Here is a 25,346-nt window from a genome sequence, read left to right as displayed (position 1 = left end):
AAATGATCATTTAAAGAAATTGATGGGGTGGCGCCTGTGGCTCAGTGAGTAGGGCGCCGGCCCCATATGCCGAGGGTGGCGGGTTCAAACCCAGCCTCGGCCAAACTGCAACCAAAAAGTAGCTGGGTGTTGTGGCGGGTGCCTGTAGTCCCAGCTGCTCGGGAGGCTGAGGCAAGAGAATCACATAAGCCCAAGAGCTGGAGGTTGCTGTGAGCCATGTGATGCCACGGCACTCTACCCGAGGGTGGTACAGTGAGACTCTGTCTCTACAAAAAAAAAAAAAAAAAAAAAGAAAAGAAAAGAAATTGATGGGAGTACTAGTAATTAAACATGAACATGCACTTGGCATTTATTGCTCCTTTTTCCTTAAACTGTTTCCCCAGATGTGTGCACAGCTCACATGCTTGGCATCTTCAGGTCTTTCCTTAGTGCAGCCTTTCTTGACCCCTCTATCTAAAACCAGAGCCTCTTTCTAGCATTCCTTTGTCCTTCTTTAGCTTTATTTTTGTAATTTCATAACTGATGGTTATTTTAGACGCGCTGTCATAGTTCTCCACACCCTCTGTGCTAAGATATATACGGTAGTCCCCCCACACACTCAGTTTTGCTTTCTGTGGTTTCAGTTACCTACAGTCATCTGTAGTCCAAAAGTATTAAATGGAAAATTCCAGAAATAAACAATTTGTAAGCTTTAAAGTGGGCACTTCTGAGCAGCGTAATGAAATCTGTGCCATCTAGCCCAAAATGTGCATCATCCCTTTGTTTAGTGTGTCCATGCTGTTTATCCTGCCCGTCGTTAGTCACTTAGTACCATCTGGGTTATCAGATAGAAAAAATGTAGGGTTTGCTACTATCCATGATTTCAGGAATCTGCTGGAGGTCTTTAGGATGTATTGCCTGTGCATAAGGGGGGACTGCTATACTTCTGGAGTAAATCTGAACTCTGACCTTATGATGGAATAAAGATTCTACTTTTCTACTGTCTCAGTAACCCAATTCTTAAGAAATTAAGCTTTCTTTTAGAATTAGTTGCTTGTAAGAGGGCTTATGCAGTGTCTAATCTTAGTTTGGACTGAGTTGTGGTGGCCATAGCTAAGGATGAAGTGACAGCACTCTTTCAAGTGTAGCCCTCTAGAGAAAAGGGAGCCTATCCTCCTCCTAGAAAAAAAAAAAAAAATCATTCCAACCCATGTTTCTGTGACTGGTCCTAGCAACTCAGGAGCCTTTTAGTGGGAAGAGAGGAACTGCCTCATCTTAACCACATTCCTATGTGTATTAGCTCTGGCTAATATAACAGAATACTATAGACTAGGTAGCTTAAACTAGAAATTTACTTTCTCACAGTTTTGGAGACTAAAAGTCCAAGATGAACGTGCCAGCAAGTTTAGTGTCTGGTGAGGGCCCTCCCGTTGAGTTGCAGATGGTCACTTTCTTGCTGTGTGCACATGTGATCTCCTCTTTGCATGTGTAGGGAGAACAAGCTCTTTGTTGTCTCTTCTTATAAAGGCACTGATCCTGTCAGATCCGGGCCCCATCCTCATGACGCCATTTAACCTTAAGTATTTGTTTTCTTCAGTTACAGCAACACTTGGGGTTAGAGCTTCAACAAATGAATTTTAGGAGGATGTACAGAGTTCAATTCAATTAAGCACACAGTTTTTACAAACCTATTAAATGTACAGGCACTGTGCTAGGCATCAAGGAGGCAGAAAGAATTATCCTGTGCTCAAGAATGTAATATTTTAGTGAGAGACGTAAATATGGGTACAGTTAACTAGAAACTGTGATAAATGCTTCTCTAAGCTAGGTTGTGAAGGATGAGTTGATTTTCTTCAAGGCATATTTGTGTAGAGAAGGGAAGTATGGGCTGAGAGGTTAGCATGAGCAGCAGCACGGAGTGCTCAGGCAGCGACGGGCAGACTAGTGTGGGTGGCACATGGAAGGGAGTGGGGAGTGGGCATGAACCTAGAAAAGGAAAACTGTGGTGTTTGTCATTCCTGTCGTACCACAACATTTTCTGAAAAGGTAAGAATTCTACAATGAAGAATAGTAAATTTTAAAAGACTAGCAATGAGTAGCATTTACAATCTACAGCAAGAGACTAAGTGTATAAGTAAAATACAGTGGTGCAAAGCAAATAATAGTGGGATTAAGGGACTAATATTTCCATACAAATTAAAGGACATATCCTGCGGTGCATCTTACGAGGGTACATGTGAAACTTAGTAAATGTAGAATATAAATGTCTGAACACAATAACTAAGAAAATGCCAGGAAGGCTATGTTAACCAGTGTGATGAAAATGTGTCAAACAGTCTATAAAACCAGTGTACCATGATTGCATTAATGTACACAGCTATGATTTCATAAAAAAAAAAAACAAAAAACAAAATGAAGGACATATATTTAGTGTTATATGTGACAAGTCAGTGGTGAAATTTAACATACTGTGGTTAGCAGAGATGGATAAAAGTATACAATCAACACTGCAAGTAAAGAAAAATATTAATAAAAATATTAATAAAAATCTTTGGTTTTCTCCAATGTCCCTTAAGTTTCTGTACAAATTTTCTAAAACTCTGTGGGTTTCTTTCACATAAATGTTCAAAATTCACTATTTACTTACAATCAAGATGAAGTAACAGGGATCAGATTTACCCTTCAACCTAAAACAACAACAGAAAACCGACACAATATATGAAACAGTGGCCTTTAAGATTCTGGCCGTCAGGTAACAAATGATACCAATCCCTGGGCCAGGCACCGGGGCTTACGCCTGGAATCCTAGTAATCTGGGGGGCCAAGGCGGGCGGATTGCTTGAGCTCAGGAATTTGAGACCAGCCTGAGCAAGAGCAAGACCAGCCTGTCTCTAGTAAAAAATAGAAAAACTATCCGGGCTTTGTGGCAGGCACCTGTAGTCCCAGGTGCTTGGGAGGCTGATACAAGAGGATCACTTGAGCCCAAGTTGGTTTGCTGTACACAGGGTGACAAAGTAAGACTCTGTCTCAAAAATAAAATAAAATAAGAAAGAAACTAATCCCTGAGAGACAGCAAACAATTGAGGAATTGAGGGTAGCCCCATGAATACCAGAGCTTACTATTTTGAGGAACTTTCCAGGTCACTATTCAGAATTATATGTAATAAGTAAAACAAATGGAATCATAAAGTACTCAAAAGAAGGTAGAAAATGGGGAAAAGAATAGAAAGAACAAATAGAAAACTAAGAGGAAAATGATAGACTTGAGCATAACCATTATTATTGACACTGGTCACAAGAAAGCAGGAATAACTATGTTAATAAATGACAAAGTGACTTCAGAGCACAAATATTACCACAATAAAGAAAATCATTTCTTAACAATGAAGGAATCAGTCCATCAAGAGGACTATTGTAATCCTAAATGTGTATGAACCAAATAATGTCTTTAAAATACATGAAGCAAAAATTAATAAATTGCAATGAGAACAGACAAAACAGTCTGCTGTTACAGTTTGAGATTTCAATACCTCTTTCTTCAATAATTAATAGAACAAATAGGCATAAAATGCACAAAAACATTTAAGACTTAATGCTGTCAACCAATTGATATTTATAGAATACTCCAACCAATGAAAGTTCCAACTAAAACATTTGCATGTGGAAATGTTTATCAAGAAAGATCATATTCTGTGTCATCAAATAAGTCCTCAGTAAGAACCAAGTCATAAAATTCGTGTCATGGAAACTGGATTCTCTGATCACAATGGAATTATAACAAAAATCAATAATGGATAGTTTCTGGAAAATCCCCAAATGTTTGGAAATTAAATAACATACTTCTGAGTAACTCTGGATCAAATAAGAAATTGAAAGGGAATTTAAAACTCAGTGAAAATGAAAATACAACCTATGAAAATTTGCAGGATGCCACTCAAGGAGTATTTTGAGGGAAATGCATAATCTGAAGTGCCTTATATTGGAAATGCAGAAAGGTCTCAAATCAATGGCGTTAGCTTCTACCTTAAAAAACTAGAAAGAGAAGGAAAAATGAAGCCCAAAATAAGGAGAAGGAGGACAGTTATGAAAAGCAGAAAACAATGACATAGGAAACAAAAACCAATAGAGAAAATCAAAACCAAAAGCTCATTCCTTGAGAAGATCAGTAATATTGATAAACTTCTAGCCGAGATTGTATTTAGAATAATTTTAGACTGTGTCCTGGACATATGAGTGTTACACAGGTTGAATATTCCTAATCCAAAATCTGAAATGCTCCAAAACCAAATAAAACTTTTTGAGTGCTGACACAGTGCTCAAAGGAGGTGTTCATTGGAGCATTTTGGATTTCAGATTTTGTATTTGGATGTTCAGCCCAAAGGGATTGTGCAGATATTCCAATGGTTAAAATATTTCTGGTCCCAAGCATTTCGGATTAGGGATACTCAAACTGTGTTGTAGAATGTCTAGATTCTGTTACAAACCAACCAGTCTGTGTCTCAGAGAACAAGGAATAATATACTCTTTTACTGGGGAATCAAGGATTAAATTCATATACAGTTATATAAAAATCAAAGATTTTTAATTGGCCTAGAATATAGTTCTGTGCTATCTTAAAATCATGGCATGCCAGGACAACCTGCTTTAAGTATGTTTTATAAAATCATCTTAACTCCCACCTTAGCCTTACTCCTGCCAGAGCACATGTCTTTTGTTTCGAACATCCATCTAACACCAACACAACCTTGATTCTAGGTGGTTTCCTCGGTTTCATAACATGTGGCATTTCCAGGGATTCTCTAAAACAGAAACTGCATGCTAACAACCTGAGGACTCAGCCCAGAGAGGTGCTGTGCGTTGGGTGCAGTGTTTGTTTTTTATTGTTTCAGGTTGATTTGAGGGTACAAAGAATTAGATCACAATGTTTGCATTTGTTAGTCCCTCTCGTAATTGTGTCCTGCCTCCGAGAGATGTGCCATACCCCTAACCATGTGCCCGTTAAGTAGGAGCATACCCATCCCTCCTCCCTCCCTTTCCCCTCTCCCTCGTTCCCCTGCCTTAAATTGATTTGAATTTTTCTCTTATGTTGTACAGTGTTTTTTAAAAAGTTAGAATTTGTTGCGAACATATAACAAGTACAATTTGGAATAGCTGATAACCCAAAGCCCATATTCTTCCATGCCAGTAATCAATTGGAACTGACTGGTGGCTTTTTCCAGAGGCTCTCTATTAAGGGTTTGTTTTTTTGTTTTTTGTTTTTTTCCTATTAAGGGTTTTAACATTAATTCTCTCAATTTAATCACCGTAGCAGCTCTTATTCAGTAGCTACCACCATTCTCATCACCATACATAAAGAAACTGAGTCACAGAAAACTTGTGTCCTAATTCACTTGGCTAGTCAGTGGACGGGCTGGTCTTTGAACACAAGTGTTTGTGAATGATCCTGATTTCCTTTCTTCATAACCTCAAATCTGAGGTTATTTTCATCCTTCATTTCAGTTGAAAAATCATTGCTATCCATAAATATTATATGTTGCTAGGACTAGAGCCCCAGGTGTCACGTTGTTTAAATTATGTAAGGTTAAAATTTACATTCATCTTCAATTACCCCTAGATTCTATGAGGTTGAGTTTACCACAGGCTAGTTTCTCCTTTCTGGAGTGTTGACATTTGTTATCGGTGCTGTCCAAACAGGTTACTAAATAATTGAGAAAGATATTCATTTTAACATTGTTTTCCTGTTTAAATACTTTATTTAACATGATTCCTTTTCATGAAAATAACAACTAATCACTACCAGAGAAAAAGGCAGACACTGATATCTATAGTTTTTTGCTTTCAAAAGGAATTTAAACTTCATTTTAAATAAAAATAGTCCACGATTTAGATAACAATTTATATCTTCCATCAAGAAACAAATGTCTCTTCCCTACAAATACAGACTTGTATATTCTGGTTTTATAAATATTTACTTTTTGTCTGAACAGATTAGATTCTTTAATCCCAGACTGTTTGTGTCTATCTAAATAGCATTGTTATCAGACTAGAGCTAGATTTTCCACACAACAGACTACTTGACAAATAATTAAATATGTCTATTATACAAAAGTAAATTGGCATTAAGTACTAATATTTATGTTGTAAGTCATGTAGTTTACTATAAGTAAGGAAAACATTAAGCCTGTCCATTTTGGTGTAAACTTTAAAAGAAATTAAAAAGATTTGTGCTTTGACTATAGTGTCTTTTGCCTAAAGCTTTCTTTTTTGCAGTAGGTGGGGGTGATGATACATCTTTCACTGCTACTATTTGATTTGATTAAGAATGAACAAAATACCAGGACAGTTTGGTGAAGAGGAAGTAGTGGGGACTCTCACGTCAAACAGACCTTAGGCAATTTGCTTTCCCTTAGCTGCCTCCTGTGTAAAATAGGGATAGTAACACCTGCCTTATAGATTGTTCTTAACAATGGTTTCTCTAAAAACTGAATTCTATACCTGATACGTGATAGACATTCTATAGTAATAGTAACTATCAATACTCATTGTTGTCATCAGCAGCAGCAGCAGCAGATGTCTATGTATTTACTGACCTGAAGCTACGCTGTATGGTGACCACAAAAATTGTGATGCAATTTGTAAGGGAATGATAGAAGCACATTGGAAGAAATTTTAAATACTCACTGTGTTGGGAAATTTACAATAGGTTTCTGGAATTAGAAACTGTAGAAACAGGGATACCCTTTGAGCCTAACATGCCTGCACTGAATATTGGTCAGATCCCCTTATTATTTGTAATTATGGTATAGTGGAAAATCTATGTGTGACTCAAAGATATCAAATTTCAGATTTTAAATAACTTGTAGCAAAATAAAGCTCAGTAATAGTCCTTGACCATGAAGACATTGAGATCATTAAGAAACAGAAGGAGCGCTAGATCACAAGCCAAAATTGACCAGAATTGTTCTGTCCCTCAGAATGCCTAGTGACCTTGGGCAGATTATGTCGCCTGTCTTGATTTTCTTCAGCACTCAAAGGAGGGAGCTGGATCACATCTTTAAGATCCCAAATATAATGTACCAATGCCTTTCAGTATGTTGTAATGGGAATGCCTTGTACAGGTCTCCCAAGAATGGGCTCAACTGTGGCTACTAAGCCAGCAGAGGGAGCACAAAGCATGACTTTGTGTCCAGGTCATAGGAAAATTCCCGGATTTTATGTGGTTAAACATTAACCACAGTTCTTAAAACAGCAGATTATTCCTATCAGGTTATGCTCAACTTGATTTGAGCTATAATTTAGTCACAAGATATGGTGGCACTTTTACTACTACTAATAGAATTCTGCCTCTGTAATTTTTGGTAGTTGTAATAAAGAGGTGTATTTTAAAAGGATATTTAATCAATGGTTATTTGTGGGGATCACTATGGTTTATTTTCTGTATAGTTAAATATATTTTTAATAAAAACATTGTAACTTTATTATTTTAGAAATAATCTATTAATATTGTAATAATTCCATTATTTAAAGCCACAAATCTTTTAAAATCCTTTTTAAGTGATACCTCATTCATCTGGTATCCTTGGGAAATGTGGAGTTCCACATGTTTTCCAGATAACAAATGTATGTTTTCCTAAAGACTACCTGAAAATGTTTCAGAAGTATTTTAGATAGAGATCTTGCTGTTGCAACTTGTGAAGTATGAGGTTGTACACGCAGTTGACTCTTTGTGTTGACATTGCAGGGTTGTTGAATTGAACATGTTCCGTTTTACTAAACTGTCATGGAATTCTGGGTTTGCTCCTATGTTGACATCGAGGCTCCTTTCTCTCTTTTTGGTCACACAACTCTTTTTTTTTTTTTTTTTTGTAGAGTGCCGTGGCCTCACACAGCTCACAGCAACCTCCAACTCCTGGGCTTCAGCGATTCTCTTGCCTCAGCCACCCGAGTAGCTGGGACTACAGGCGCCCGCCACAACGCCCGGCTATTTTTTGGTTGCAATTTGGCTGGGGCTGGGTTTGAACCCGCCACCCTCGGTATATGGGGCTGGCGCCTTACCGACTGACCCACAGGCGCCGCCCGGTCACACAACTCTTAAATATTCCCCACCTCAACACACTCACATCTTGCTTTCCAAACCCTCTTCTTCTTTGTTGCTTTTTATTCTTTGTAAGTTTTAGCTGAAGAAGCTAATAACTGAGCTTTTTGAGAACTATGTTAAATTAATAAGACTTTGAATTAGGGCCCAAGGAGCTTTCCTTTGGGCATTGGTAACCATTTCATTCACAGAACTCTATCTTTGTGGCTTGGGGGTTAGGGATTAGAGAGAGTAAAAAGGGGACTGCTTCTGAATTTTAGGATGAGTCACTGTAGAGGTGAGTTTCCTGTGAAGTTACTATAAACATATGTTTAGTTTCATGGTTTTCCTAAAAGTATTTCTGAATTTTAACTCAAAGGATATTTTGTCTACCAATAAACAGCCAGTAGATTTTTCTTTTCTTTTTTTTTTTTTTTTTTTTAAAGGAAACTAGAACCACTAGCATAGATAAGAGGCATTACGGAAGAGTTGAAAGAAGAAGAAAAGTGGAATGGACATTGTGCCTTTTGAACTTGTATTCACAGAAGAGTTGGGATAAATATACAAGAAAATACAAAGGAAGATGTATTTTTAAAATGTATAGAGGAAGTATAAATTAGTAACTAAGTACCCAGTGGTTGAAAGGAAGTTGAAATAAATGGGTTTTTACAGTTCTAAGATTTTTTTTTTTGGCCGGAGCTGGGTTTGAACCCGCCACCTCTGGCATATGGGACTGGCTCCCTACTCCTTGAGCCACAGGCACCGCCCAGTTCTAAGATTTTTTAATAGTAATTGAAATTAGCAGATGTTAAAAAGGCATTTAGCAGTAAAGACTTACAATTCCAATTAAGACTTTCTGTTCCCAGGGCCTTCCCAAAGACTGACTTTATTTGCTAAATTAAGATTATGGGGTGAGCAAAAAGAAATCCCAGACTTCCAGTTAGGATCCTGAAATTAAGACTCGAACACCTAGAAAATGCCATCCTTATAAATTGTGTTATAATGTAGGTGTAGGCATTCTGCAGCATTTTCCAAATAACGATCAGTAATGTTTCCTGTGACTGCCTTTGTAAAACATGACATATAGCAAACAAACTTTATTTGGTAGATTTCCCCAAAAGGAAATTTCCTTACACTTAGGAAATGTCTTATGACCTGTATAATTCAGTAACTTCTAAACTGCCATCCTGACTTCTCATGAGCTCTCTGTGAGATAATCCCACTTTCCAAATGAATTTTCTCTTTAAATGTTATTTTAATCCCAATTATTGTCATAAATTAGTGACATTGTGCTACAGGATTCTTTTTTTTTTTTTTTAATTGGATAGACTTGCTATCTGCTTGGCATGCATTTTTCTCAGGAAACTAAGGGCAACAGAAAAAGACAACCTAAGTTCTTTCAAGTCAGAAGATCTGTTCTTTACAGAATATATTTTTTAATAGAGACAAGAAAATATCAAAAAACTTCTGAAAGGTTGCTTTCTTTAGAATTGCATCCTATTATAAAAAATTACTTAAGATCTTTCATTGTAGTTAAATTTATATAAGGATATACATTTTTAAAATATATTATCTATGAAATAGGTATAAAAGTTAAAATTAGAAGCAAAGTTCTTCTTTTGAGATAAATCATCAATTTTTAATTTTGTCATTCTTTTTTTATTATATTAAATCCTAGCTGTGTACATTAATGCAATCGTGGGCACCATACACTGGTTTTATATACCATCTGACATATTTTCATCAAACTGGTTAACTTAGCCTTCCTGGCATTTTCTTAGTTATTGTGTTAAGACATTTATATTCTACATTTAGTAAGTTTCACATGTACCCTTGTAAGATGCACTGCAGGTGTGGTCGCACCAATCATCCTCCCTCCGTCCATCCTCCCCACTCCCTCCCCTCCCTCTCCCCCTTCCCCATATTCTTAGGTTATAACTGGGTTACAGCTTCCATATGAAAGTATAAATTAGTTTCATAGTAGGGCTGAGTACATTGGATACTTTTTCTTCCATTCTTGAGATACTTTACTAAGAAAAATATGTTCCAGCTCCATCCATGTAAACATGAAAGAGGTAAAGTCTCCATCTTTCTTTAAGGCTGCATAATATTCCATGGTGTACATGTACCACAGTTTATTAATCCATTCGTGGGTCGATGGGCACTTGGGCTTCTTCCATGACTTAGCAACATTTCTGACCAAATTTAGTCAAGATGGGAAAAATCTGCTTAAGAAAATAAGTCTCTTGCATTATATCTACTTTTTAAATATGTTGCACTGAATTACTTTAAAGCTAAAAACACAAAAGAAATTTGCATGAATGCCTTCTGATAAATAAAAGTAATTGTCTTTAGTGTTAGATTCTCTTACTTCACTCATTTATAATTTTGGTAATTTCGTCACCAGGTCATGTATTGGCAGATTGTGTATTTCATCTATTGTTCTCAACATATTCTTACCAGTAATAATTTGTGTAACTTTCTTTTTAAAGTTGTTAGTCATTTTTCAATTTTTCTTCCTCATCTTCCTTATTTGAATTTTAGTTACCTTAACCAGGGGAAATTCAATTCCTGAGTTTTAACATTATTTTTTTAAAGAAACATTGTTTAGTTAAATACTTTGCCATGTTGTATGGCCAATTATATGTAATTTGGGGTTATGCAATAATCTGGTGAAGACCACACCAGACTTCGTGACTGTAATTCTAAGTCCTTGCTGAGATACCTTGCGTGTTTATAACACTGGGATTGGATTCTACGATTGCATTTCACAGCGTGCCTTTTTGTGGGACCCTTGCTTACTGGATATTATACATACATTTCTTTATATCTTTTGCTTTTACTTCATAGCTTTTAAAGAAGATGAAATACAGAGCCCTAGATTCTAATAGCTCCTGTGGCATGCAGTGACACATCTGTTGTCTGTGCACTGTGCTCTGAGCTGCTTAGTTCATAAAACATTTGCATTTTAGTAAGACTTAGTTAACGTTCTGCAGCTGGTGGTGCTGAGGCTCCTTACTTTGTTTTTACCTTCTGTGTCTTAAAATCAACACTACTTTAGCTATTGTCTGGATGGACAATCATATTTGTGGTTATTAAGGACAATTAAATGTGAATGAGCAGTTTACTTTGCCGGAACCTTGCTTCTTTATATAAATGTCAGTGTTCTTATCAAAGATAATTATGTAGTTAGTATCTCCTTCATTTTTTTTTTTTTTTTTTTTTTTTTGTCTCTTTTGGCCGGGGCTGGGTTTGAACCCGCCACCTCCAGCATATGGGACCGGCGCCCTACTCCTTGAGCCACAGGTGCTGCCCAGTATCTCCTTCATTTTAACTTTAGGTGCTTAAAAATAAAATTTTTTATTAAAATTAAGACTTCTTGTTTCCAATGTTGTAAGCCAGGAATACTAATATCTTCACAGTTTCTCTTAATTGGAATTAGAAAAGTAGAAGAGAAAGGGGAGTAAACAAATTATCAGCAACAAATACATTTTAGACCATGGTATGTTTAGAATGCTGTCCAAAGATCAACAAAGAAGGCTTTAAATGAACTTGACATATGGAAAAAAAACATGTTTATAATACATATATGTATTGTACATACGCACAGCAATTAAAGAGCAACTATGGAACAGCATATTAAAGCAAACAATTAAAATTACATAATTTGACAGGAAAAGTTAACTATTTCTATTGGACAAGTACAGAGTCAAGTAGCAGAAAAATGTTTTCTATCGTTATAGTCTTTGATGTTTTTTCATTTGTTAATCCTCACGTCTTTTCTACATTTGTTGGCGCCATTGTTATCTATCCCTTTCTCCATCTGGCTTGACCCTCACTTCTGAATTGCTCTGAGTGTCTTTGAAAAAGGCTGCCTAAATCTTGTCCTTGGCAGTCATTGGTCTGCTCAACTTTCTCTGAAAAATAGAAGGATTTTTTGTGCGAAGCCAAAAGTAGAGTGAGGTAAGGAAAGCATTCTATGTGAACAGACCAGTGTTTCAAGAGTAGAAGTCGTCCTCCTAAACCCCTCACGCCCACATTCACAGGGGCCTTCTCCCCCATTCTCCCAGTATGGTTACGTAGTTATGGTAAGTTAGATCAGTTATTTACAGATTTTTTTTTTCTGAAACTGTTTGTCAGAAAAAACTCTTTATTTTAATCTTTATTCAAGGATAAAAATTTGGCAGGGCTTCATTCTGTATTTAGAGTCAGTTCTTGGTGCATTTGGAAGACCCTGATCATTGTTTTGTAGCTGTATCTAATGTCTAATTCCATACTAATCCCTTTTTCTCTTACAGTTTTTAGGACCTTCTTTTGTCTCCAGTGTCTTGAAATTCTAATCATCTGCTATGATTTGGGGGTTTTCTGGATTCTTGATGGGGTCTTTCATTCTGGAAATACATAAAAGTTTTGAGAACGTTCCTTGAAGTAATTTTTAAATAATACCCTTCTTTCCCCCTTCTGTTTCCTTTGTTCTCTTAAAAAATCCTGTGTTAGACTTTGTGGACCAGTTCTCTAATTGCCATTTTTCTACTATTTTCCATTCTTTGTCTTTTTTTTTTTTTTTTTTTGCTCCACTTTTTTGGTAAGTTCTTAAATTTATTTTCCAACTCTTTAATGAATTTTTCTTTTCTGCTATAATATTTTCATTTCCTGAGTTCTTTTTTATTCTCTTATATTCCTTTTTATATGAGCTCCTTTTGGTTTCATAGCTGAAACTTACTTACTTTTCTCCGTTAGCTTAGTAATTATAATGCCTTGCAAGTTTTCTTCTCTTCCCTGCATTGTCTCTGCTCCTTTTTCCTTTTCCTTTTTTGCTTCTTTGTCATCTTGGTGGCTAAAAGCGAGACACTAAGAACTCGGTGGAAGTCTGTGTAATTGAGGTGGGCGTCATTGACTGGTTGGTTCATTTTACAGTGTTCCAGTTGGGCTGTTTTGGGGAGGGGATTCCCAGGTGTTGGTATGTATGGGTCAATTCATTGTAATGCTTTCCAGTCTATCTTGCGAATAACCCTCCTAGAATTTCCTGGGTCTGCAGACACCACCGATAGCGTTTTCTGAGCTGACTGGGTTCTGGTGTTCAGTGTGAAGTTGCTTACGCTACCACTTTTCTTTCAGTGTAGCGCCCCCCTCCTCAGCTCTGCCTTATAAGCCCCAAGCCAGAGTCTCTCTGGCTCCTCCTTTTGAGAGTGAACACCTCCATCTTCTACCGAGGTGGAGGGGGGCATTCCCTAGGCTGAGTGGAAGAAGAAAATGAGGTGGAAAGTTTGACTTTTTAAGTACAGATTTTTAGTCGCTCTTCCTATTTTGGGCCTCATCTTGTGCCCGCACTTTACAATGCCTGGTACTGCCCATACCCATGCCTTCCTGGAGTTCTAACATATAAGCTCATTAGTTTTTCCTCTTCCCCCACTTCTAGCTTAGGTTCCAGCTTTTTCTGGTCTCTGAGTTTTCCAATCTATCGCCATGACTTTAAATTCGGTTATATTTTTACAGTTCCCACATGTGTATCTTTACCCTGAGTCTAGACTCATAAATACACCTGTCCACTTGAAACCTTTACTTGGATAATGAATGGGCCTCTCAAACTTGCCAGAGCTGAGAGCGAGCTCAGTAAATGGTCTGCCTGTCCTTCCATTTGCTTAGGCTCAAACCTGGATGATTGTCCTGGTTCTTCTCTTTCTCTTGTCCTTCAAATCCAGTCTGGCAGCAAATCAGCTAGATTTGTATATTCAAGAAAAATATATTCAGGAGAAACTGAACAGTGTAAAGCAATTGTAGTTCCAGGTAAATGGGAGAGAAGCTATGGTTTTTGTTTTTAGTGTAGTAAAAAATATAGAAAAAGGTATTTTCCTGGCCATCACACCATTAGATATCTACCTAAAGAATCAGAAACCAGATAAGCTTTGACATTATACGCGTAACAAAATTGCCCCCCCCTTTTTTTGATAAGGGAACTTTTACATTGTATTTAATGAATTTGCACTGAGTATCTACTATGTGACAGGCATTATTCTAGGCACTGGGAGTGTAGCAGCAAATAGAACAGGTGAGGTCCCTGCCATAACAGCTTACGTAGTAGTACAAGAGTCAGGAAACATTTTCTATAATGGACTAGATAGTAAATATGTTAGGTTTCCCTTGTCAGATGCTCTCTGTCATGCCTTCTCAACCCTGTCATGGTAGCATGAAAGTGGCCGTAGGCAATACATGAATGAATGGACCCCATGGCCATTCCCCGTAAACTTCATTTACAAAAACAAAAGGTAGGCTGGATTTGGTCTGCAGGCTATAGTTCTGTTCTACTGGATGGAAACAGTAAAATTATATAATATTTTACAATGTATTGAGTTGTGTGGGAAAAAAATAAATTGGTGGAAGGAAAAAGGGGGGTGTGCCATCATTGGGTTGTGATTGTAAGTAGGTTGATTGTGGTAGGCCTCAAAGAAGAGGTGATGTTTGGGTAAAGACATCAAGGTGAGGGAGTAAGCCATACCACACCGTAGCATGTAATAAGAAGGAATGATTTGTCTTAAGGATGCTTAGTGGATAATGCCTACAAGAGAGGTGCAGATGTTGGGTACTTGAGATACTTGAATGGAGAGTTAGCAACTCCAGAGCATATCAATTCCTTTCTCTCTCACATTCTCATATTCTTCCCACCCTACCCCCAAAACTAAGCTTTCCCAGAGGTGGTGCATCAGTGGCGTGGAAGCTGCACCTTGGAGAGGAGGGAGGAGGGAGAAGAGCTGCCTGCATAGAGGGGTGACCAGTGTCTACAGACCAGAGAGCGTGCAGCTTGGTGTAAGATGTGGTCACTAGGCCCAGCTCTGCCTCTAATTACTTTAATAGTTTTTTGTGTATTTTTACATGTTACCAAGGTGTTTCACAGAGATCTGTCCTGATAGTTCTTTTCTTATCCTTTAGTGATCACCTCCATCCACTTTTATGATCACAGCTTATGCAGATAACCCTGAAGTTTCTCCTCTATGCCTAGACAAATTACTTAACCTCTCTGTACTTCAATTCCATCATCTCTTCAAAATATAAAAAAGGAGGTATGTGGAATGATAATGGCTCTTCCATGGCCAGTGCCTGCTCTAGAGTAAGCGCCGTGTGAGTCAGAGTGCTGCTCCTCATTTCTTCGTCTTTCTAAGGGCCGCCTGTATTCCAGGCATATTCAGGCACCTTGTCAGCTAGGCACTAAGTTTCCCAAGTTGGAAACCTCAGTTAGCCGTGATTCCCTTCTCTCACTCTCTATGTTGTCACTCTTGTCTTCCAAATAGCTCAGACTTGCTATAACTTAAGGCCTCCTCATCAAAGGTTCTCTGTTTCTCCTCTGGTTCTGTGGTTGTCTTTCTATTCTTCCCTCCAAGGACAGAGGGATCTTTCTAAGACAAATAAAATTATTGTACACTTGGACCTCATTGTTCAGGTAAGTGGTTTTCAAATTTTGGTTCTAGGAGCCCTGAGGCTTTCATGGCAGGAATTCTAAGGCCACATCAATGAGGGAGCATAGAGAAGAGGCTAAGGACATAGATGCCCAAGGAACAATCAGCCATCCTTCTGGTTGACCCCTGCCTCCCACCTCAGACCTGAATGCCAGACATAGCAGCTTTGCTTTCTCACTTTCTCGGGTTGCAGTCCTTCTGTTATAGAACACCTCTGGCTTTCAGGATGAAGTCCAAGGTCTAAGTGATACATAAGAGGCGCTTTATGAACTGTCCTCACTACTGGCCAGTCTTATCACTATGCCTTGCTGTGTACTCAACACTTGGCGCATGTGCAGACAGTGCTGTTTCCCACACCCAGGGGAAACATATGTCACTGCCTTCCCCCTTTCTGTTTGCTCTGCCCAAGCTCCCTTTGCCATTGCTTGATTTGCTTGGCTAATTCCTGATTGTTCCGTAAGAAGCAGCTCAAGCATCATTAACAGAAACGATTTCCTGTTTCTACCTCCAGGGATAGTTGGGTGACCCCACTGGTGTCCCTGTACCATTCTGTGTTCTCCTTCAGTCTGTTTAGGTGCCTCCCTTCTGACCTGACCACACCCTCCCTGGAGGGCAGGTCATCAACCATGTTGCTTTTGTTTGCTGTTGTGTCTGGGCAGCTTTTGCAGGGCCTAGCACATAGGAAGCCTTCGGTAAATATTTGACTTACTGTCGATCTCAGGGACTTAACAAGATGAAAGGCAAACCTTTTAGCAGGTGTGTAAGACCTTCTATTAACTGGCCCCTGCCTGTCCTGCCAGCATCATCTCTTGCCACCCCTACCTCACCCTACCCCCGTGGGCTCTCCCCATTCTTACCTTGTAAGCTGTGGGTATTTCCCTGGAGTCTCTGTGTGGCTTTTTATGCACTTTCCCCCTTTTTGAATTGTTCTTCCTCCCCTTTGACTTTTCCAACTAGCAAACCCCCTGACCTTCTAGGCACAGTCAGGGTAGGTGTCCCCTGTGGAATGCACCTGACCTTCCTCTGTGCTCCCATGGCATTCTCCGATTTCAGTATTGTAGGCATTGTTTTTTCTTATCACAGTAGACTTGAGATCCTTGGGGGCAGGGAACCATGTCGCTTTCATTATCTTGTGAGACTGATGTTCCGTTAGCGTCTCACGCTGCACAGGATAAAGCCCAGCTTTTGATGTGCTGTAAGTGGCCCTTCACAGGCTGGCTTCAAACCACCTTCGTCCTGGTCTCCTCTTCCGCTGCCATCCAGGCTGCCTACACTGCAGCCGTTTACACCAACTTGTGATTTTCTCGACTTGTTCCAGTTTGGGCTGACCATACCTGGTCTATTTACACGCGTCTTTTATGAAATGCTCTGTTGGCAGGGGCTCTGTTTTCTGCAGGATAGCCTGTTCCTTTTATCATATGTTTAAAGTGTATATAATGTTTCGGGCATACACAAAAAAATAGTAATATAGCAATCCCCCCACCCCTTGGTGGCGCCCACAGCTCAGTAGGTAGGGCGCCGGCCACATACTTCTAGTCTGGAGAGTTCAAACCTGGCCCAAGCCAGCTAAAATGACAATGACAACTGCAACAGCAACAAAATAGCTGGGTTTCAGTGTAACCTGGTTTCTTGTACCCTGAATGAATCCCCAACAATAAAAAAAAAAAAAAAGTTAAGAAAAAAAGTGGGAGCGGGAATAGCTGGGCATTGTGGCGGGTGCCTGTAGTCCCAGCTACTTGGGAGGCTGAGGGAAGAGAATCACTTAAGCCCAAGAATTTCAGGTTACTGTGAGTTATGACACCATGGCACTCTACCCAAGGCGACAGCTTGCGATTCTGCCTCAAAAAAAAAAAGGATAATGGGAGCAATATCTCCAGCTTCTTTACCATCAGGCGGCGCCTTTGGCTCAGTGGGTAGGACACTGGCCCCATACACCAAGGGTGGCAGCTTCGAACCTGGCCCTGGCCAAACTGCAACAAAAAGTAGCTGGGTATTATGGCAGGTGCCTGTAGTCCCAGCTACTCGGGAGACTGAGGCAGGAAAATCGCCTAAGCCCAAGAGCTGGAGGTTGCTGTGAGCTATGACAGCATGGCACTCTACCGAGGGTGACAAAGTGAGACTCTGTCTCTAAAAAAAATGTTTTATGCCATTAATAGACCTATTTTCCATTAGACTGAATTGGGGTATCTTGTATTTGAATTGAAGCTTACTTCCTCATTTAATCCCCTGCTAGCAAGGAAAACTGATTGTTAGTATTCTGTTTTAAAATAAAAAAACAAACTAGCCTTTCCTCTCCAAAGGAAGCAATTTCAAATGTTTCTTGCTCTGTTTCCTAGGACTTGTTGAATACCTTTCTGATACTGATGAAGAATGTTACCATGCCCTGCCTATATTCTCTGAAAGTGCCCTGACAGGACACACACAGAAAGAGGAAATATGAATGACTGGATATGAGGATAAATATTTGCTAGACCCATAAAGCAGATTTTGAGTTCTTTTCTTGTAAACTCAACAAAATATGCTGTTTATCTTCACCATTCCTCTTAGCAACGCCAAGAAGCTCATATTTCTCTGGCATATTTGTTTCGTTTTGTTTTTTGAGAGAGAGTCTCACTCTGTCGCCCTGAGTAAAGTGTCATGGTGTCATCATAGCTCACAGCAACCTCGAATTTGGGGGCTCAAGTGATCCTCCTCTTCAGCTGCCCAAGTAGCTGGGACTACAGATGTCTGCCACAATGCCTGGTCTATTTTTAGTAGAGATAGGGTCTTGCTCTTGCTCAGGCTGGTTTTGAACTCCTGAACTCAAGCAATCCACCTGCCTCCACCTCTCAGTGTGCTAGGATTACAGGTGTGGCCCTTCTCTGGCATATTTATTGCTTTCCTCTTTTGTTCGTTTATCGAGTACCGCCATACCCTATGTTAGAACTGGCTCCTCAAGCTGTTTTAGTCTCCAGAAACTTATGAATTTCCATTTATTTGAGAAAATTTACTATAACCAGTTATTATAGAATCTCACTAATTTTCTTCTTAATGCATTTTCTTGTAAATGTGCTTTATAAACAATCCTATATTTTTTAACTTTTGCTTTACATCTCTTGAAAAATAATTTGCATATTTAAAAATATATACCCCTAATGCAATTCAGTATTAAGTTCAGTTACTCTTTTACTCCTCAGTTTTACTTCTGATTTTATCCTATAGATACCCTCACTTAGTCATAGTTAAAATTATGTACAAAGATGTTCATTGCAGTGCTGTTTATATTAAAAAACTACAAATAACTGCAATGACAAATTAATAATGGACTAAAAGAATTAAGATATATTTTATGCTTAAAATTATAGCAATGGGCATTGAGGTATTTGTTAAATGAATAAATTATTGGGGGAGTTTATTTGTTTGTTTTTAGATGAATATATTGTTAAATGGAAAAATGCAAAGTACAGATAGTACTTATTTCATGGATTAAAAAATATGGATTATATATGCAATATGCACTTATATTCATGCCCTGATATATAACATTTCTGGCCTGGCATATAACATTTCTGGAATCATATGCAATAGACTGTAATATTAGTTACCAGTGGTTCGTGGGAATATTGGTGAATGGAAAGTATGATGTTTGCTTTCAATATTAAAAAGTGAAAACAAAACAAAAGTAAATCCCAAATGGAAAAGACCTCCCCCCAAATAAAATGATTGAAAAAAACCACACTTCCTGTCTTATAGATTGAATCCTGTTTCCTGCTTCTTTTACAGTACCCCAGCTCCAATTTTCTCACTGTCTTACCTTTGCTTCTGTGCTTTGCTTTCTATTTGGAAATGCTATCTTTCTTCTCTTGCACAAATAAGACTTTCCTCCTTTTCAAGGCATTATATATAGACTAACCTCTTCATGAAACTTTACTGGACTATTCCATTTCAAAGAAATCTCTCCTCCAGACACATGCTTAGCATGGAACCAGTATCATATGATTTCACACTTATTCATTCAGTAATTACTTCATTTAATTATTTTTTCTTTCTACTTATAGATTTAGCGAATATTCATTACCTCTGTTGTATATGCTTTGTACAGTATCTAGCGTTACCAGTGTTTTTTTTCTTTGATGATATTAGTTAAAAATTAATCTAGAAAGAATATTTAGTAGCCTTGTCTTCAGTGAATGTCTTATTTAAACCATATGAAATAATTAGTCGTTTCCTAAATTGATATTCAAAGTAATAGTTTTCTTTGGAAGAGCATCACTATGAAATACTAGAGCATTGTTTTTGACATTTAAAAAAATACTACAGATCATCCCTCAAATTTATATGGAAAGTACATGAAGTATAAGGAACCAGAGTTACCATCTAACCATCTAACCCAAAGAAGAATTCTTTTTTTTTTCCAATATAAGTTACCTTCAATTTTGAAATTGAAACACCAAAATGAAGTGGTTTGTGGCTGAAACACCTTCAGAGAAAGGAAAATTAGGGTGTTCATTCGTCATCATAAAAAAGCGAACTCCAAAGTCTGAGCCAGCCTTCCCCAATAAAGTAAAGAACAGATTAAAGAATGGGAGGAAAAGGACAGTCAAAACTCGGGGTGGTGATGACTGGCAGATATCCAGTAGAATACAGTTTTCAAAGTTGCTGCAATTATAGAAGAGGGTACCAGTCAGTTTTAAAAACAATCTCAATTGCATTCATGAAAATAAATGTTTCCCTCTCCCAAATAACTGATGTCTCAGACTGCACACCAATCCATTTTGCCTCAGGGGAGGAAACTCTTTTCATTTACTATGGTTTCAGGGACCAAGATCAAGATTCTGGAGAAAGGAAAGAATCCAAATGGTGGTAGAGGATGTTTATTCATTATGGTAACTCATAATTTATGAGATACAATATTTAATATTAAGATCATATAATTATAATATGTACATATGACGTGCTATTATTAGGCACATATTTAGGATTGTTATATCTTCTTGGTGAACTAGCTTTCATCATTCATCATTATAAAATCTCCTTTTTTATCTCTAGTAATCATGTTCTAATGCCTACTTTATCTGAAGTTAAGATAGCTTAATTCCAGCTTCCTTATGATTAGTGTTTACACAGTATGTCTTTTTTGTGTCCTTTTACTACTAATTTACCTGTGTCCTTAAATTTATAAGTGTGTCTCTTTTAACCAACATGTGAGTGAGTCTTGCTTTTTTATCTAATCTGAAAATCTCTGACATTTCACTGGAGTGTTTAGTCCATTTACATTTAATATAAACCAGCATTATTCTTTGAAGATTGTTTGTTTTACTTTGTTAGGGTGACTCTTTAGATGAAGTACTATATTCTAGATTAGAAGAGCCCTATTCTTAAAGCATGGCCTTTCTAAGAATTCAACTGAATGCTTATGTTCAAGGAGTTTATCCAGTGGTTAGTTGGAGCTCCAGTGTCCCTCAGTTTGTTATGGCCTCCATAATCTCTGTTCAGTTTACAGCTTGTGGGGTCTTGCTCTGCATAATACAGCTTACAGTATTTACCCAAAGGATCAAGAAGATAATGGCTTTCTAGACCTCCTTTCTTATACTTCTTTCCCCTCTAGTATTTGGCCCTGCAGATTTTATGTGCCACAACAGCCTTCACTTCATATCTCTATCTTCTTTGCCTAGTACAATACTGCTGTATACTGTTCAGGTCCCATCTGTCTGGACCAGGGCCTAGTGTTCCTCTAGAGATAGAAGCTCACCATTATGGTTTTATGGTTATCTCCCTTTTTCAAGAGATCATAATCCTGTACTTTAGATATTGTACAACAGATGTTTCATTTTTTTCCTGTTTTTAGTTGATTACAGCAGAAGAGTTAGTCCAGTGCAAGTTAGTCCATCATGTCCAGAATCACAATCATACAAAACATATAAAGTTATTCTTTTTGAGACATAAGAACATAAAGCTTTAATACAGAATAATAGATCCCATATTACACTAGAGAAATAATCTAATCATGCATACTTGTTTGAAAGATGAGAAGATTTGTAGTCGATTGATTGCACTGTGAGTTAGTAACATAGTACATATCCTAGGTTTTCACCACTATTTTTTCTACTATAGTAATCTTTTGAAAATTTCTCCTGCATTTGAAACATAATTTTAAACTGTCAATTTTACTTTTTTAGAACCTTCGTAATTTCGGCATCTTCATTACATTTTTTTCTGCTGTAAATGATATTGTTAATTCTCCTGTTAACATGGGCATGAAAAAAGAATCATTTACAAGTATACTTTAGAATAATAGACATGCTGTGGAATTACATGTATATAATTCCATATAAGTCCTAGAAAAAGAGACACTTAGTGCTTTTAATGTAATTGGATTTTTGTTTGTTTTTCAGTTTGTTTTCTTTGCTGTCTAAAAAACACAACAAGGTTCTGGAACAAGCCACCCAGTCCTTGCGAGGTTCGCTGAGTTCCAATGATGTTCCTCTGCCAGATTATGTAAGTACTTACCTTATTTCATCAGTTAAATTTTTCTTTTCACTGTTAAGTTTATAAATAACAATACTTTTCTCGAAATCTGTGCTCTAAGTGCCTGATAAATCTCTAATACACAAACAAAGGAGTAATAAATCAAGGGAAAAAAATTATAAATGGTGGTTAACAAGTGGTTGAAGAAAATCAACTGTAAACCAATGATTGTTAATAATTAGGAATCTTTTGGCTGGGTGCCTGTAGCTCAGCAGCTAGGGAGCCAGCCACATACACCCAGAGCGGGTAGGTTCAAACCCAGCCTGGGCCTGCCAAACAACAATGACAACTACAATCAAAAAACAGCCAGCCATTGTGGCGGGTGCCTGTAGTCCCAGCTACTTGGGAAGCTGAGGCAAGAGAATCACTTAAGCCCAAGAGTTTGAGGTTGCTGTGAGCTGTAATGCCACAGCACTCTACTGAGGGCAACATAGTTAAAACTCCATCTCGGCCGGCGCATCTGGCTCAGTGAGTAGGGGCTCCAGCCCCATATACTGAGAGTGATGGGTTCAAACCCGGCCCCGACCAAACTGCAACAAAAAATAGCCAGGCGTTGTGGCAGGCACCTGTAGTCCCAGCTCCTCGGGAGTCTGAGGCAAGAGAATCACCTAAGCCCAAGAGCTAGAGGTTGCTGTGAGCTGTGACGCCACATTACTCCACCCAGGGGGACAAAGTAAGACTCTTGTCTCTTAAAAAAAGCAACAAAAAAAACTTCGTCTCATAAATACTAATAATAATAATAATTAGGAATCTTTTGATAATCTGAGTTAAGAAACCCACTCAAACTAATTACACAAAAACAAAAGGAGGGTTATGTAGGAAGTTTGCAAAGGTTTTTCACTGATGTTAAGGGAAAGAAATAACACCTGGACTACACAGAGAACTGGAACCTGAGATAGAAAAGCCACTGGGTTCAGGAATGTCCAGTTTGGGGGCCATTTATTTTTGGTCTCTGCTCCATTGTTTTCTCTGTTTGCTTACTTGGACCTAAAATAGCAACCTCAGCCTTTCCCCTTTCCCCATCAGCCTGTAACATGTCCTAGTGAGTGAGTGTAGGGCGTTTGCTAAGCAGAATCTTGAAATCCTAATTCTCAGTTCCTGAGAAAGAGAATCTCACTGGCTGTGCTCTAATCATTATGTGATTCTAGTCTTATCAGCCATGGTCAGAAGAGAACAGCAGTAACATGTACCTTTGTTCCATCTACTTTATAGATGAAGAGCTTCTTAACCCACTTGCTATGGTTTGAATGTTCCCTCCAGAGCTCATGTTTTATTTTCTTTGTTCTTGAAGAAAAAAAATACATACTGTCTTTAATCACAAGCATACTTGAAAAATAACTAAGATAGTTCATTCAGCTGTAACAGGAAACACTCACATTCTTCCTGATAAAAGAACGGTGCTTATAATCTCATGAAAGTACTGAATGAGGGCTTAGTGCCTGTGGCTCAAGCGGCCAAGGCACCAGCCACATACACCTGGGCTGGCGGGTTTGAATCCAGCCCAGGCCTGCCAAACAACAATGATGGCTGCAACCAAAAAATAGCCAGGTGTTGTGGTAGGTGCCTATAATACCAGCTACTTGGGAGGCAGAGGGAGGAGAATTGCTCGAGCCCAGGAGTTGGAGGTTGCTGTGAACTGTGATGCCATGGCACTCTACCAAAGGTGACAGCTTGAGGCTCTGTCTCAAAAAAAAGAAAAAGAAAATACTGAATGAAGCCAGTCACTGCACAATGTGGCAAAGGAATGAGCTCCCATTTAGTTGTTTTTAATGGCATTGTCAAAGCTGTCATACTCAAGAACAAATAAAAATGTTTATAAATTACAACTTATACCAATTTGATCTATAGACTGGGGGAGTCAGAGCATCAGAGAATATTCCAAACCATAGCACTCTAAATAAGTTGTCTTTAAAAAATTAAATAAATAAATAAGTTGTCTTATACACACATTAGGGTTTGTAGGAAAATCCAAATTGTAGGTAGATCTTTGATGCAGAGCTTCTGGAGACATCTGTAGACAACTACACTTTGAGAAAATAAAAGTCACGTGGTTGGTGGTGGTTTGGGGGATACTCTTGGTTAGGAAGCCAGTGGATCAGGAACACTGGTTGGAAGCAGCTATCCGCATAGGAAGTGCTACATCTGTGTCTGGCTGTGTGATACCTCCAAAGTATAACTAATGCCCACTTCACTTCTGCCTTCCAAATCTCATGATAATTAGGCATTTGGTGAATTCTAATGAAGTATAAGTGGAACAGACTCTGGGAAATCTAGTTCCCAACATTACCAATGTTGATGTAACACAATCCAGAGTTCCAACTCCAGCTATAGATTTTATTGTTCAGCCATAGGCCTGTCTTCTTAATTCAAACTCAGTTATCCTTATAACAGCCAGAAGTGATGGCAAAAAGTAAAGGACAAAAGATGAACATAATATCTCACGCGTGACTATATGATAAACTTTACAGACTTGTAAATTGATGCCACCTATTTATTGGCAAGCAAAGTAAAATAAACTTCCTGTGCCGAAAAAAAAAAACATTTTTTGCATCAGAAATAAAAATGGAATATATATAAAGAGTAAGAAATATGTAGAAGCTGCCACACAAGGCCAGTAGGAATATCCTAATAATTAACAAAAATTGTTTTTGATTTCCCATTAATCACAAAACTGTTTAACAGTACGTAAAGTTTTTTACATATTAGAAATACATTTCATTTCGGGCAGTGCCTGTGGCTCAAAGGGGTAGGAGGGTAGAGTGCCGGTCCCATATGCTAGAGGTGGTGGGTTCAAACCCAGCCCCGGACAAAAACCACAAGAGAAAAATAAATAAATAAATACATTTCATTTCACCCGTAAAGTCACCGCCTTTCAGTATGGAAGAAGAAAAATTGTATTAACTGACTTAAATGAAAAAACTCTGTTACACTCATACACTATTGCTTTATCGATAATTATGGAATTTTATCACCATGACATTTCTTTTTATTTAATTCCCAGTGTGGTAGTATTGACACGTAGGGTCTTTAAGGAGTGATCAGATAACTCCTTAAAGTGATCTAATCACTTTAGGGTGTCTCTAAAGGGTAGAGAGTTCTACCCTTGTGAGTTGATTGATCCATTCATAATGCATTAGTGGGTTGATGGACTACTGGGTTATTATGGGAAGGGAAACTTAAGGTTTTATAAGAGGAGAAAGAGAGAGCCAAGTTGGCATGTTAGCACACTCAGGACCTTGCCCACTGATGCCCTGCACCACCTTGGAGTGCTACAGAGTCCCCACTAAGAAGATGGCTCTCACTAGATGCTCTTTGTCAAACTAGGACATCCAGCC

At 38.2% G+C, this 25,346-nt stretch overlaps 1 protein-coding gene across 2 annotated transcripts in view; it reads left to right on the top strand.

Annotated features, from left to right (window-relative positions):
• The window catches only part of DYM (dymeclin), a 449,579-nt gene that overhangs the window by 277,568 nt on the left and 146,665 nt on the right, over positions 1-25,346 (top strand). For both annotated transcript variants that reach the window (XM_053571937.1, XM_053571938.1), the window contains one exon: positions 21,879-21,981. In XM_053571937.1, coding sequence (XP_053427912.1) covers positions 21,879-21,981 — 103 coding nt within the window. The remainder of the gene's footprint in view (positions 1-21,878; positions 21,982-25,346) is intronic.

This window comes from Nycticebus coucang, chromosome 19, assembly GCF_027406575.1.
Source record: "Nycticebus coucang isolate mNycCou1 chromosome 19, mNycCou1.pri, whole genome shotgun sequence".
In the NCBI taxonomy this organism is placed as follows: Eukaryota; Metazoa; Chordata; class Mammalia; order Primates; family Lorisidae; genus Nycticebus; species Nycticebus coucang.
Note: the sequence above shows the minus strand (reverse complement) of the source record. Positions and strands in the feature narration are given on the sequence as shown.